Genomic DNA, 12180 nt, shown 5'->3' with positions numbered 1-12180 from the left:
CATAAGGAATTTTTTGAATTCTTCCATTTCGTTAAATGTTCATCTTTTTTCCCTGGAAGAGAAGGCTCAGCTTTGTAGGATAGTGGATTATTGGCTGCATTCCAAGCTCCCTTGCTCTTCGAAATATCTTGTTCCAGGCCCTTCGATCCCTTAATGTTGAAGCAGCCAGGTCCTATGTAATCCTTACTGTGGCTTCTTGATATTGAAATCATTTCTTTCTGGCTGCTTGCAGGATTTTCTCTTTTATCTAATAGTTCTGAAATTTGGCCACAACATTCCTTGGTGTTTTCGTTTTAGGATCTTTTTCTGGAGGGGATCGATGTATTCTTTCCATAAGTACTTTGCCCTCTGATTTCATGATATCAGGGCATTTTCCATCACTAGATTCTGTAATATTAAGTCCAGGCTTTTTTTTCTCTTCAATGTTTTCAGGAAGTCCAATAATTTTCAGGTTGCCCCTTCTTGACCTATTCTTGAGGTCAGTGGTTTTGCTGATGAGGTATTTTACATTTTCTTCTATTTTTTCTATTTTTTGATTTTGTTTGACAGGCTCTTGCTCTCTCATGAAGTCATTAGTTTCTGTAGACTCCATTCTTTTTTTTAGGGAGGAGTTTTCTTTATTAACCTTTTGCAACTCCATTTCCAATTGGTCAATTCTACTTCTGAAAGAGCTTTCCATTTGACCAATTGAGGTTTTGAGAGAATTATTTTCTTTTTGCATTTGTCCAATTGAGGATCTGAGAGATTTTTTTCTCATTTTGTATTTGTCCAATTCTATTTTCTAAGGATTTGTTTTCTTGTTGCAAGGTATTAATCTTCTCTTGGGTTTCTTTTGCCAAATTTTCCAATTGACTTTTAAACTTCCTTAATTCTTCAAGGGAGTCTTTCTATACTGGAGACCAGATCAAATTCTCCTCAAAGGTTCTAGGTCTCTCTGAGTTAGGGTCGTTTCCTTCCAAGAATTTTTCTATGGATCCACCTTTGCACTGACCCTTCTTCATTTTGCTAAGACCTTGAGTTCCGGAGGGGCTGGTTCACAGGGGTTTGGTGTTGGGATCCTTAGAGGCTTTACTCACTGAGTGCAATTTCTCTGCCTGGCCAGTAGGAGGTTCTGGTTGCTTTCTCTGGTGTGTCTGTGACCTTCATTGAGGCCTTCTCCCTTAGCTTGAAGGGAGGGGTTGGAGCTATTGAATTCTTTTGCCTTCAATCAATAATGGGCTTTACCCTGGGGTGAGGTTATCCTTCTTCCTATTGTCATCTGGGCTGGTTCTTCTGCTCGCACACCTGTGCCTGAGGCCGGAGTAGTCTGCAATTGTGTGATTGGTAAATATTGGAGGCAAGATTCTCACCCAATTCTTTCCAACTCCAAATTCAGCACTATACTATGCTTGTGTTTAACCTAATGCTCTGTTGTTCATCTTCTGTCACTATTTCTGTTCTGTGTTCTGTGTTTTTAGCCACTGTCATATTGTTTTGATGATTACTGCTTCTAGAATAATCCATTTTTCTCCCTGGTGACCCTTGACCTTATACTCCTCCAGATGAATCTTCTTATTATTTTATAGGGTTCTATAAAATAACATCATTGTTTGGTACGGCACAAAATCTGTAAATTAATTTAGATGATATCATTATTTTTATTATTTTGGCATGACCCAACCTTGAACAATTTAAAGTTCTTCAATTATTTAAATGTCACCTTTTTTCTGTAAGGAGTGTTTTGTAGTGGTATTCATATAAGACCTAAGTATTGTTGGTTGATAAGTTAACTCCCACATCCTTGATTTATTTTTGCAGTTATTTTTAAGGGATTTTCTCCCATCTCCTCTTGCAGAGGTTTGTCAGTAATATGCAGAAATGTTGCTGATTTTTGTGAGTTACTTTTATATCCTGCTACTATTCTGGTTTATTTCAGTTAATTTTAAATTACATCTCTCTAGCATTCTCTAAATAAACCATCATCTACAAATAGTGATAATTTGGTGTTTTTTGTCTGTTTTTTTATTCTTTCAGACTGTTTTTCTTTGTCTTATTATTTTGGCTAGCATTTCTAGAACTATATCTGATAATAGTAATGACATTGGACATCTTTGTTTTACAAAGATGGAGAAAATCCTTTAAAAATATTGCAAAATATATCAAGTATACGGGAGTTAACTTATCAACCAAATATACTTAGGTCTTATACAAAATACTACAAAATACTCCTTACAGAAAAAAAGGAAGATTTAAATAACTGAAGAACTCTAACTTGTTAAAGATTGGTCCATGCCATTATAATTAAAATTGTGATCTCACTACATTCAATTGGTTGTTTCTGAGTAGGTAGGTGAGCTGAAATATTTTGGATGATTATGAATTTTATTTAGCAGACTTTGCTGTGTTTTCAGGGTTTGGTATAATCACTACAAAAACATCCACAAGCAAGAGTATTTAGAGAATTTTGCCCATCAACAGAGAATCCATCTTCTGTTTGGACCTTGCACTGGATCTTGTTCATAAGATGATGGTTAAAACTTTTTGTAAGCATATGGCTGTTTGTTTTATTCCTTGACTGATGTTAAACATCTGAGGACTGAACAACATTTTCTCTGTTGTCACAACTTTCAGGAAATATTGTGTAATATTGAATGCATGGAAGATACCTTGCTGAAAAATTACCTTTAAGATGGAATCCTATGCCTTTTTATACTTAACAAGTGATAAACACAGTTGCAGCTTTTATCTTTTGTATTTTTAAATAGTTTATAGACTATGGATATGATTTCCTGTAGAATATTATTTGTGAATGTCTGTCTTTTTCCATCCTGTATCTTTATGAAGGATCCTTTCAATGTGTATACAAATTATTTTTATAAAGATTTTGTAGATAAAGGAAAATAAGTATTTGGGTTGGTGTTACTGATTTTTTTGGTTGCCATTTTTATTAACAATAAGGTCTGGGGATTTTTTTTTTAATAAAACTGAATTTCTATTACATTCAGCTTGTTTTTATTTCAAGTAAATTTTAAATCTACTTCAACAATACCAACACTATTCAGCTGGGCAGTGTTCCCTTCTAAACTTCCTTCTGTGTATTTTTAAAATCATAGTGTGGCAGGGCATTTGTAGAGTGTCTGTAGGCAGAAATTGTAAGAAGTGAACAAGTGAACATTTGCCCTGAGCTGAGTGCAAACTGGTAAGGTTTAAGATTGGTCTTTTGGTGGAGTAAGACAGATGCCCAGTGATTTGAGAGATGTGACTGCAAAGGAAAGCCACCTTCTCACACTATAATCATATGGAACATGCCTGGTGCCTAGGTCAGAGGCAAGGGAATGTAGGTAGATGGTAAAGTGGTCCAAGAGAGCAGAGGTGGATTTCAAAAATTTCCTTTTCTTTAAAGATTTTTTACATTTTCTGTTTTAATTAATACCATGACTGCCTTTTGATCACAATTTCCTTTGGCTCTGCACATTTCATTATTTGTGATTAGGGAATTTAAATAATGATTGACATATAATATATGAAAGAGGGACTAGACTGAATTATCAGCATGGAAGGAATTTTCCCTTCCCTCCCCCATATTCCAGTCTTATTGAAAATGTTTCTCTCTTCTTAAACCTCCCAAAGTGTAGTAAGCAAAGATTTGGGTCTTCTGCCCTAGGAGCTAAAAATCTCAATGACTCTCCATTTGGTAGCCTGGGCTGTCAAGTTACACTGCTTTTTCCATGGATTTCCTTGCATTCAAGAGACATTTTTTGGGAGTGGAAAGTATTTTCATAGAAGCAAGGGAAGGAGAAAAGATCTGGTGTTCAACAGTATCGAAACTCATAGAAAGGTCAAAGAAGATGAGTAAGGAGAAAAGGATCTAAGATCTAAGAATTAAATCACTATAACTCTTAAGGGTAACTTATTGTGTTCTAAGAAATGATGAAAGGGATGGTTTCAGGAAAACTGGAAAGATTTCATTAATAATGCAGAGTGAAGTAAGAAGAATCAGGAGAGAAATTATAATTATAAAGACAAATAAATTTAAACAACTTAAAGAGTGTGTTCAATGCATTGATCAACCATGACTCCAGAGAATTCATAATGAAACTTGCTACCTATATCCCAATGGAGAGATGATGGATGTGGAATGCAGATTAAGACATAATTTTTTGGGACATGATCAATGTGGAAATTTGTTTTATTTGACTATACACTTCTGTAACTGGAGCTTTGTTTTTCTTCTTAATACAGAGAGGTAGGAAGGACAGAAGATAGATAGTCTCTTGAGAAAATTTTTTTTAAGTTTAGGGAGTTGAGGAAGTTTATGATAACAGCAAGGAATTTCAGAGAACACAGTGTAATAATCTCTGAGATGGATTAGCCAATTGGAGTAGGGATGACTAGTATAGGAATGAAGCCTTGTGAGGAAATCGTATGGATTTATTGGCAAAGCTTTCCATTGATCTTTAAGAAGTATTATCATTATTATCAAATTCATATTTAAATGAAACAAGGCACAAAGTATTTTTTAGAATTAAGAAATAGAGCTAAAGTGTTCAATATTTTGAGTAATATTAAGACATTTCAGAAGGGAGAATGATAAACAGAATTTGTCTCTTAACAAATATTCATCCTTTTTATCTAAAGGCAGGTTGACAGAGAAGGATATCCTAAAGATTATGATATAGAAGAATTTCCTTTGGGCTCAAGAAATCTGTGTAATTCAAGTTATTTGAGGTTTGGAACAATGGATGCTATGGTAAGTAATTTGTATTTTTAAAAATATTTTATGTGAATGTTTATTATCAAAGATTTTTTATCCTTTTTATTTCCCTCCTCCACTGAAAACAGCAACAAAAGAAATACAAAACCCTTATAACAAATAAACATTGTTAAACAAAACAAATTCCCACATCGACCATATCCAAAAATGTTTCTTTCTGCATATTAGATTCTCACTTCTCTATAAAGAGATGAGCAGCATTCTTCATTGTTGTCATTACCACTATTTAGCATAATCCTACAAATGCTAGCTATAGCAATAAAGCAGAAAAAAAAGATTGAAGGAATATGCATAGGGAAACAGCAATTTTTAAAAATTTGTTTTAAGAATCTTCAACATGAGGCGGCTAGGTGGCGTAGTGGATAAAGCACCGGCCCTGGAGTCAGGAGAACCTGGGTTCAAATCCGGTCTCAGACACTTAATAATTACCTAGCTGTGTGGCCTTGGGCAAGCCACTTAACCCCATTGCCTTGCAAAAACCTAAAAAAAAAAAAAAGAATCTTCAACATGGGGGGCAGCTAGGTAGCACAGTAGATAAAGCATCGGTCCTAGAGTCAGGAGTAGCTGAGTTCAAATCTGACCTCAGACACCTAATAATTACCTAGCTGTGTGGCCTTGGGCAAGCCACTTAACCCCATTGCCTTACCCCCCCCCCCCAAAAAAAAAGAATGTTCAACATGGGAATATAAAGTAGAACCTTATTGTGTCATAATTTATTATTCATGGATCTGTATACATTGTGAATCAAATAATGGTGTATTCAAGTATAAATATCACATAAAAGAGATGTCTTATGAAGGAAAACCTTGATTAACTGGAATAATAGGGAAATAGGATATTCTGTTTAAATTATTTTTCTCGTGAATTCAGAACCCATGAGGGACTAAGAAACTTTGTGAACCAAAAACCCCATGAAAAGCCTAGAACCTTTAACCATAATAACTAATTAATAAGACAACTTTGGTTTTTTTTATTGTTGAGCCTTCTGATAAAAATGATTAACTGACACTTGCTTATTAGTAGGTATATATATATATATACATATATATGCTTATTAGTAAGAGTATAAAGAATATAATTTAATGTTTCTTAAGGATCAAATTTCATGGTACAAGAGTAAAGAAATACAGAATTAATGTAGAAATATAGGAAGTAGGAGAGAATATATAATTACATCAAAACATATTTGGAAGTTTGTATTTCACTCATTCATTCAGATGTTCAATTTTCATTTCTTCATTCAACAAATTTTTTTGAGTACCTATTCTGTTCATTGTTCTAGAGAATAGGAAAATACAAAGATGAGTAAGAAACTATTCCTACCTTCACAATGGATACAATCCAGTAATAATAAAATAGCAATAGTAGAAACAATAATAATATATAATAATTTTAGGACAAATACAAGAATGGCTATAATTCACAATAAACCATTTTTAATGTAATCTTTGGTTGCATAAGGAGATGATGACTCTTCAGACCATATCTGGGCACCATATTTTAGGATGTACATTGATTAGCTGGAGAGTGCTGACTTGGGCAACCTAGTTGATGAAGAACTCCTAGTTCATATCATAGAAGCGGTGATTCTTCTTTAGGTGTGAATTGAATTGTTGAAGACCATAGGTGAGTGGGACTCTGACCATGATGGTTGAATAGACCCTTTCTTTGGAAGGAGCCTGCTCTCTATGCCTGGACCAGTTTCCCATCCCAGGAAGTTAGTGTTAGTGGTTACTTTTTAAGCATACAGTGTTCCTGGAAGATAAGTGGTTATGCAGTTACGACACACTTGATTTGCCAGTACATATGGCACGGGAACATGCCATATGAATATGCCTGGGAACAAGAGAAGTACTCAGTGTTCTCAGGGGATTAGATAAAGAAGGGACCTTGTGGTTTTTGCAATATATAAGCTTGTGCACAGCTCAGTAAATCAGACTCCTTTCCATCTTGTCAGAGTCCCCTCTCTTCATTTATCAGACAGCCTTTAGTCATGTAACTCTGTAACTCTTTCCTTGCCCCGCCATAGGTCAGCAGGGCCCCAACATTCTGGCCCCCAATGTGGGGCACTGAGAACACTGATAGCAGGCTAAGTTGGGTGTCTCGAGCCTGCCTTAGTTTTGGCTGACAGTACCCCATGTTCCTGACAATGACCTGGGATTTCAAGATAAGGTAAGGGGAAGGCTCAGATGATCTGCTTTGTGGTTACCTTCACTTTTCCTCCCGAGCAAGGAAGTAACAAACATGAGACAAGTTCAAATCAAGCAGTGCAGCTGAGAGATGGATGAGAAAGTCCTTTTGAGAAATCGATGAAACACCGAGGGCTTATAGTCACAAATAAAAGCATGCTTAGATTTGATAGAGATCATATCCCCTTAGCTACCCAGGGAGGGAACCTTAAACCCAGACAAGTGGAAGGTGACAATTTCCCCGTTCATTGTTTCCAATAATATAATGTCATAAAACTGTATCTAGTGGGCCCTGCCCATTATAGAAAAGTCTGTAGGCTCGATGCAGGGACACAAGTAGAAGAGGGAGGAGGGGAGTCAAGAGAAGTGGCCTCAGAGACAAATACAAAGGCCAAAAGAGAAGACACGGGAGGGAGTGACAAAGAGGCTGAGCTTATTTACCCCGCTGCCCCTCTGTTGTCATGCTGCCCCTCTTTCACCAGTATGCAGCCCTCTGTACCTCCAGTGAAAAAGCCAAGACAGATGCCCCTAGAAAGGGCTCTTAGACAAGCCCAGGAGAAAGGAGAAGAGATCGGAGATCTAGGGCTCCACATGTTAGAGGCTGCTCAAGTGAGTTTGGTGGACAGGGGAACTCAGCATCCACATATATCCCATCTTAGAGACTGATGACTCGACAACAGTTGAGGAATTATGAGCCTCTTGATATCACAGTGCTCTAGGAGATAAAAACAGCTTCTGTTGATTATGGTCCTGCCTCCATCTTATGTTAGAATTCTCCTGGACCAAATAGCTTATTCTATTTCCCCTCCTCATGACTGGAGGCGGGTTGCTTGGATGTGTTTAAAACCAGGAGATTAGATGCTCTGGTGTTCTGACTTTCAAGAACAGTAGACAACAAGCAGTTTTGAATGAACAATGGCAGGTTAATTTTAATTTTGAGCAATTAGTTGGCATAGTACAATATTGGGCTGTGGGTAGGCAACTGTACTATAAGGTGGCCAGATACCAACAAGTGACTCTATGTGCAACTAAAGCTTGGGAAGGGAAGATAAAGGGCAATCTTTTGTCAAAATAAGGCAAAGACTGCAACAAAGTTTTACAGACTTCCTTGCCTGCCTCACAAAGGCTATTCTTATTCTTAGAAAAGTAGGGGAGGGACCAGCTGCAGACATTTTGATTAGACGGGGAGAATTGCAGCAATGGTTGCAAAAGGGCATTAGTAGGCAGTAAAAAAAAAAATCACAATAGAAGATATGATTCAGAAGTGTTCTTCTGTGGGCACAGGTCCTTCCCCCAAGATAAGCACTTGGAAGTTAACATGGGAGTGTGAAGGAAAAAGAGGAACTATACAACCTCATGTGCTACCAACCCTGCCTATTAACTTATGGGGTTGTGACATACTAGGGCAAATGAGGTTAACACTCACCACAAAGGATTTCTGATGGGGGTCACTGACAGACAGCTTCAATACCTTACACCCATAGCAATCACACCCATATCAATAACATGGAAAAGTGATCAACCCATATGGATGGAGCAGTGGCCCTTAACAACAGAGAAAATTGGGCAGCTAGATGATGCAGTGGATATAGCACCGGCCCTGGAGTCAGGAGTACCTGAGTTCAAATCCTGCCTCAAATACTTAATAATTACCTGGCTGTGTGATCTTGGGCAAGTCACTTAACCCCATTGCCTTGCAAAAAAAAGAAAATTGAGGCTTTTACTAAAATAATCCTAGAACAGCTTAGTCAAGGACATATTGAGGAATCAAATAGTCCTTGGAATTCTCCAGCTTTTGTTATTAAGAAAAAAGTCTGGTAAATGGAGAATGCTCACAGATCTAAGAGAGGTCAGTACCTAAATGGAACTTATGGGAATTCTTCAACCTGGAATTCCATCTCCAAATATGATCCTCAAGGGATGCAAATTTGGATTATTGATATTAAGAATTGTTTTTATTATATTCCTGTTACCCTTCAAGATGCCAGACATTTTGCTTTATCCATACTATCTACTAATCTACAAAGCCCTTATAAAAGATTTCAGTGGAAAGTACTCCCACAAAGTATGAAAAATAGCCCAAGTATACGTCAAATTTGTGTAGCTAAAGCTCTTCAGCCTATTAGAGAATACTTTCCAGAGATGTACATTATTCATTATATGGATTCTATACTAGGAACTAACTGCTCCTTCTCCAGAGGAGCTTGAGGCTTCACTAACATTGATGGTACAGTGTCTTAACCCAGTTGACCTTGAAATTGCCAATGATAAGGTACTGCGAATCTACATGATTGGAGAACAGTGTGTGAACAGATAAATGAATATTAATATGATAAAATGCTGTTGACTTTTTCTCTTCCCTGCTTCTTCTTTGTGATTTTGTGCTGTCAGATTGCTTCCTCCTCTCCTCCACTAGTCCTCTTGCAGTTCTTGCTCTTATCTCTCGACCTTGAAGTTAGCAGAAGGAGGAATTTAGAAAAAGGACTAGATAAGAGTTCAAGAATTGTTTCATGAAAACTTGGGTAAACAAGTGTTAAAAAGAGAATTTATTTGGAGTTAAAGAGACAGTATTACCAGATAGGAAAATATGTTAAAGAAATCATAAAAAGAAATGCTATATTAATTTGAGAAAGTTTATAGAATGTAAATATAGAAATGCCAGAAAAAGGGAAGCTAGTTACTTTTACCAGAATGATATGGTAACATTATAGCTTCACGAATTTATTAACACAGATTCTGATAATATTAGTTTTTACAGAAAATTATGGGACAAGTGAGGATTTAAGAACAGAAGACCCCCCCCCCCCACTCCAGAAAAGACTTAGGACTATCCCCTTTAAAAGAAGTTATTCCATTTATTCTAGATGAAGAAGGGGACATGGGATATTCCAATTAGTAGTCTGTGAGATTTTTTTAGTGACTGTTTGCCTTCTTAAAAGTTTTACCAGTTAAAATCAAGGAGTGTTAAATATTAAAACCTTTGAATGGAATATGTATTGTGAAAAGTGAAATCATGCATGTAGTGTTTATAGTTTAAAGTTTTAAATAAGCTATGGGGATCCTAATTCAGAACAATTTGAACTAAAGTACAAAAGTTAATGAAAAAGAATAGTGGAGCAGAATATTAAGGGAAAATGTAAGTTTTATAATCTGAGAAAGGTTCTGAAAGAACTGGGGAAGAGAATCAAGGCATAGAGACAGTTGGGGTTTTTGAACCATTTGTTAAGTTTGGAAGATGGTTAAGCATGTAGACAGAAGGTTTGAGCAGGTTGTATGAGTAAAATGATTGATTTGGGGATTTTGGGAGCTTTGGAGGTTGACTTAAAAATCAATGTAAAAAATATAGAAATCCTAAAAGTTCAAATAGAGATATGTGTTTAAATGAGGTTTGGGGAAATCTGAAAATTGCATTAAACTGCCACTTTTGCATTATCTGGCAGTGACTTGATTGGAAAGTATAAACCCCCATAATATGAAAAGTTTGATATAAAAATAATTTCTAGGTAAATGTAAATTGTTTCTTCAAATTAGGTAAATATATAATGTGCTAATCTTTTGTACAAAGTGATCTGAAGATACATGTAAACTAAATTAAGGGGTTTGTAAATGTTGTTTGGCTCCTCCAGAGTCATAGGAGGAAAAAGAATTAATGGAAATGCTATAATAGATAGGGACAGAATGGCCTTGGAGGAAGCTGGGAGTGTGCTAGAACTATTGTCAGGAGAAGCCATAGTAGAAAGAAACCATAGAGATATTCAAACACTCCTTTAAAAACAAAAGAAAGGGGGAGATATGGGTATAACCCTTATCAACGAGTTGAATCTGGCATTATATACTTTAAATTTTCTTTCATGTAAGGCTTCAGGAATTATGCTGGCTGAACAGCACTTTGGAGTTAAAAACAAGGAATTGAGAACAAAAAACAAACCTATGAATCAAAAAAGGACCCAAAAGGTCCTGGGAACAAACACATTATATGAAAAAATGTGGCCACTAATGCCTGGCAGGGGCCAAGAACAGTACTAACAAGGGGGTGAGGGTAATGGAGAACCAGCAGCATGGGTCCCACAGAAAGGTGTTCACCTGTACCAAGCACCTCCAAGAAAAGCAGAGGAAGAGAAGATGCCCTGCAAGGAGCTGTAGGAGACCAAAAAACATGAAGTGATCAAACAAACCTGAATCTATGTTTGCTGCAGTATCACTTCTTTGTAGATGGGAGCAAAACCTGCTGAATTTGCTAAAATTGCAAAGAAATGTAACTAAAGCATTACAGAAACAGGACAGAATTAATAAGGACTTCCTTGCATTGATTGACAGTGTGAAGGAAGTAGTGCTTGCAGAAGGGAATGAACTTGTTCTGTTAGAACTTAGATTAAATATGAAATGTGATTATAGATATGTACCTCTTTGTGTTACTCCAGTAAAATATAATACATCTGATCATGAATGGGATAAAGTTAAAAATCATTTGCTTGGAGCATTTGGAAATAGCTCTGTAACTTTGGATATATAAACATTGAATAATATCATTGGACAAATTAAATAATATGAATATAGATGAAATTGTTGAGAATCTTTGGAATTCCTTGAAAGAACTGATTCCTATGCATTGGCTTTAATACTCTTGTTTCACCTCTGATCCCTTTGATCATATTAGTACTCTTTACATGTTGTTTTGTTCCTCTATGTTGTCATTGCTGGAACCAGCCCTTGAGCTCCATAGGAACAGAGCTGTGCTTCCTTAAGCTTCAATAAAAGAAAGGGGGAGATGTTGAGGACCGCAGGTGAGTGGGACTCTGACCATGATGGTTCAATAGACCCTCTTGGTGGAAGGAGCCTGCTCTCTCTGCCTGGATTGGTTTCCCATCCCAGGAAGCTTCAGTGGTTACTTTCTAAGCATACAATGTTCCTGGAATTTAAGCAGTTATGCAGTTATGATGCATTTGATATGCCAGTACATACAGCACAACCTGGGAATAAGGGAAGTACTCAGTTTCTCAGGAGATTAGATAAAGAGGGGACCTTGTGGTTTTTGCAATATATAAGCTCAATAAATCAGACTCTCTTTTCCATCTTGTCAGTGTCCCGTCTCTTGATTTATCAGGCAACCTTCAGTCATGTGTAACTCTTCCCTTGCCCTGCTGCAGGTTTGCAGGGCCCCCAACATTCAATGAGATGGAACTTTAGATCTCTTCCATCTCAGACACTGTATAATTCTGTGACTTTATTCTATAGGCA

General features: G+C 36.6%; 1 protein-coding gene across 2 annotated transcripts in view; it reads left to right on the top strand.

Moving 5' to 3' along the window:
• Window positions 1-12180, top strand: part of CFAP95 (cilia and flagella associated protein 95) — an 83311-nt gene that overhangs the window by 38925 nt on the left and 32206 nt on the right. For both annotated transcript variants that reach the window (XM_074202348.1, XM_074202347.1), the window contains exon 2: window positions 4618-4729. In XM_074202348.1, the coding sequence (XP_074058449.1) occupies window positions 4618-4729 (112 nt within the window). The remainder of the gene's footprint in view (window positions 1-4617; window positions 4730-12180) is intronic.

This window comes from Macrotis lagotis, chromosome X (genome assembly GCF_037893015.1).
Source record: "Macrotis lagotis isolate mMagLag1 chromosome X, bilby.v1.9.chrom.fasta, whole genome shotgun sequence".
In the NCBI taxonomy this organism is placed as follows: Eukaryota; Metazoa; Chordata; class Mammalia; order Peramelemorphia; family Peramelidae; genus Macrotis; species Macrotis lagotis.
The sequence above is the reverse complement of the archived record's forward strand: the minus strand, read 5'-3'. Positions and strand labels throughout refer to the sequence as shown.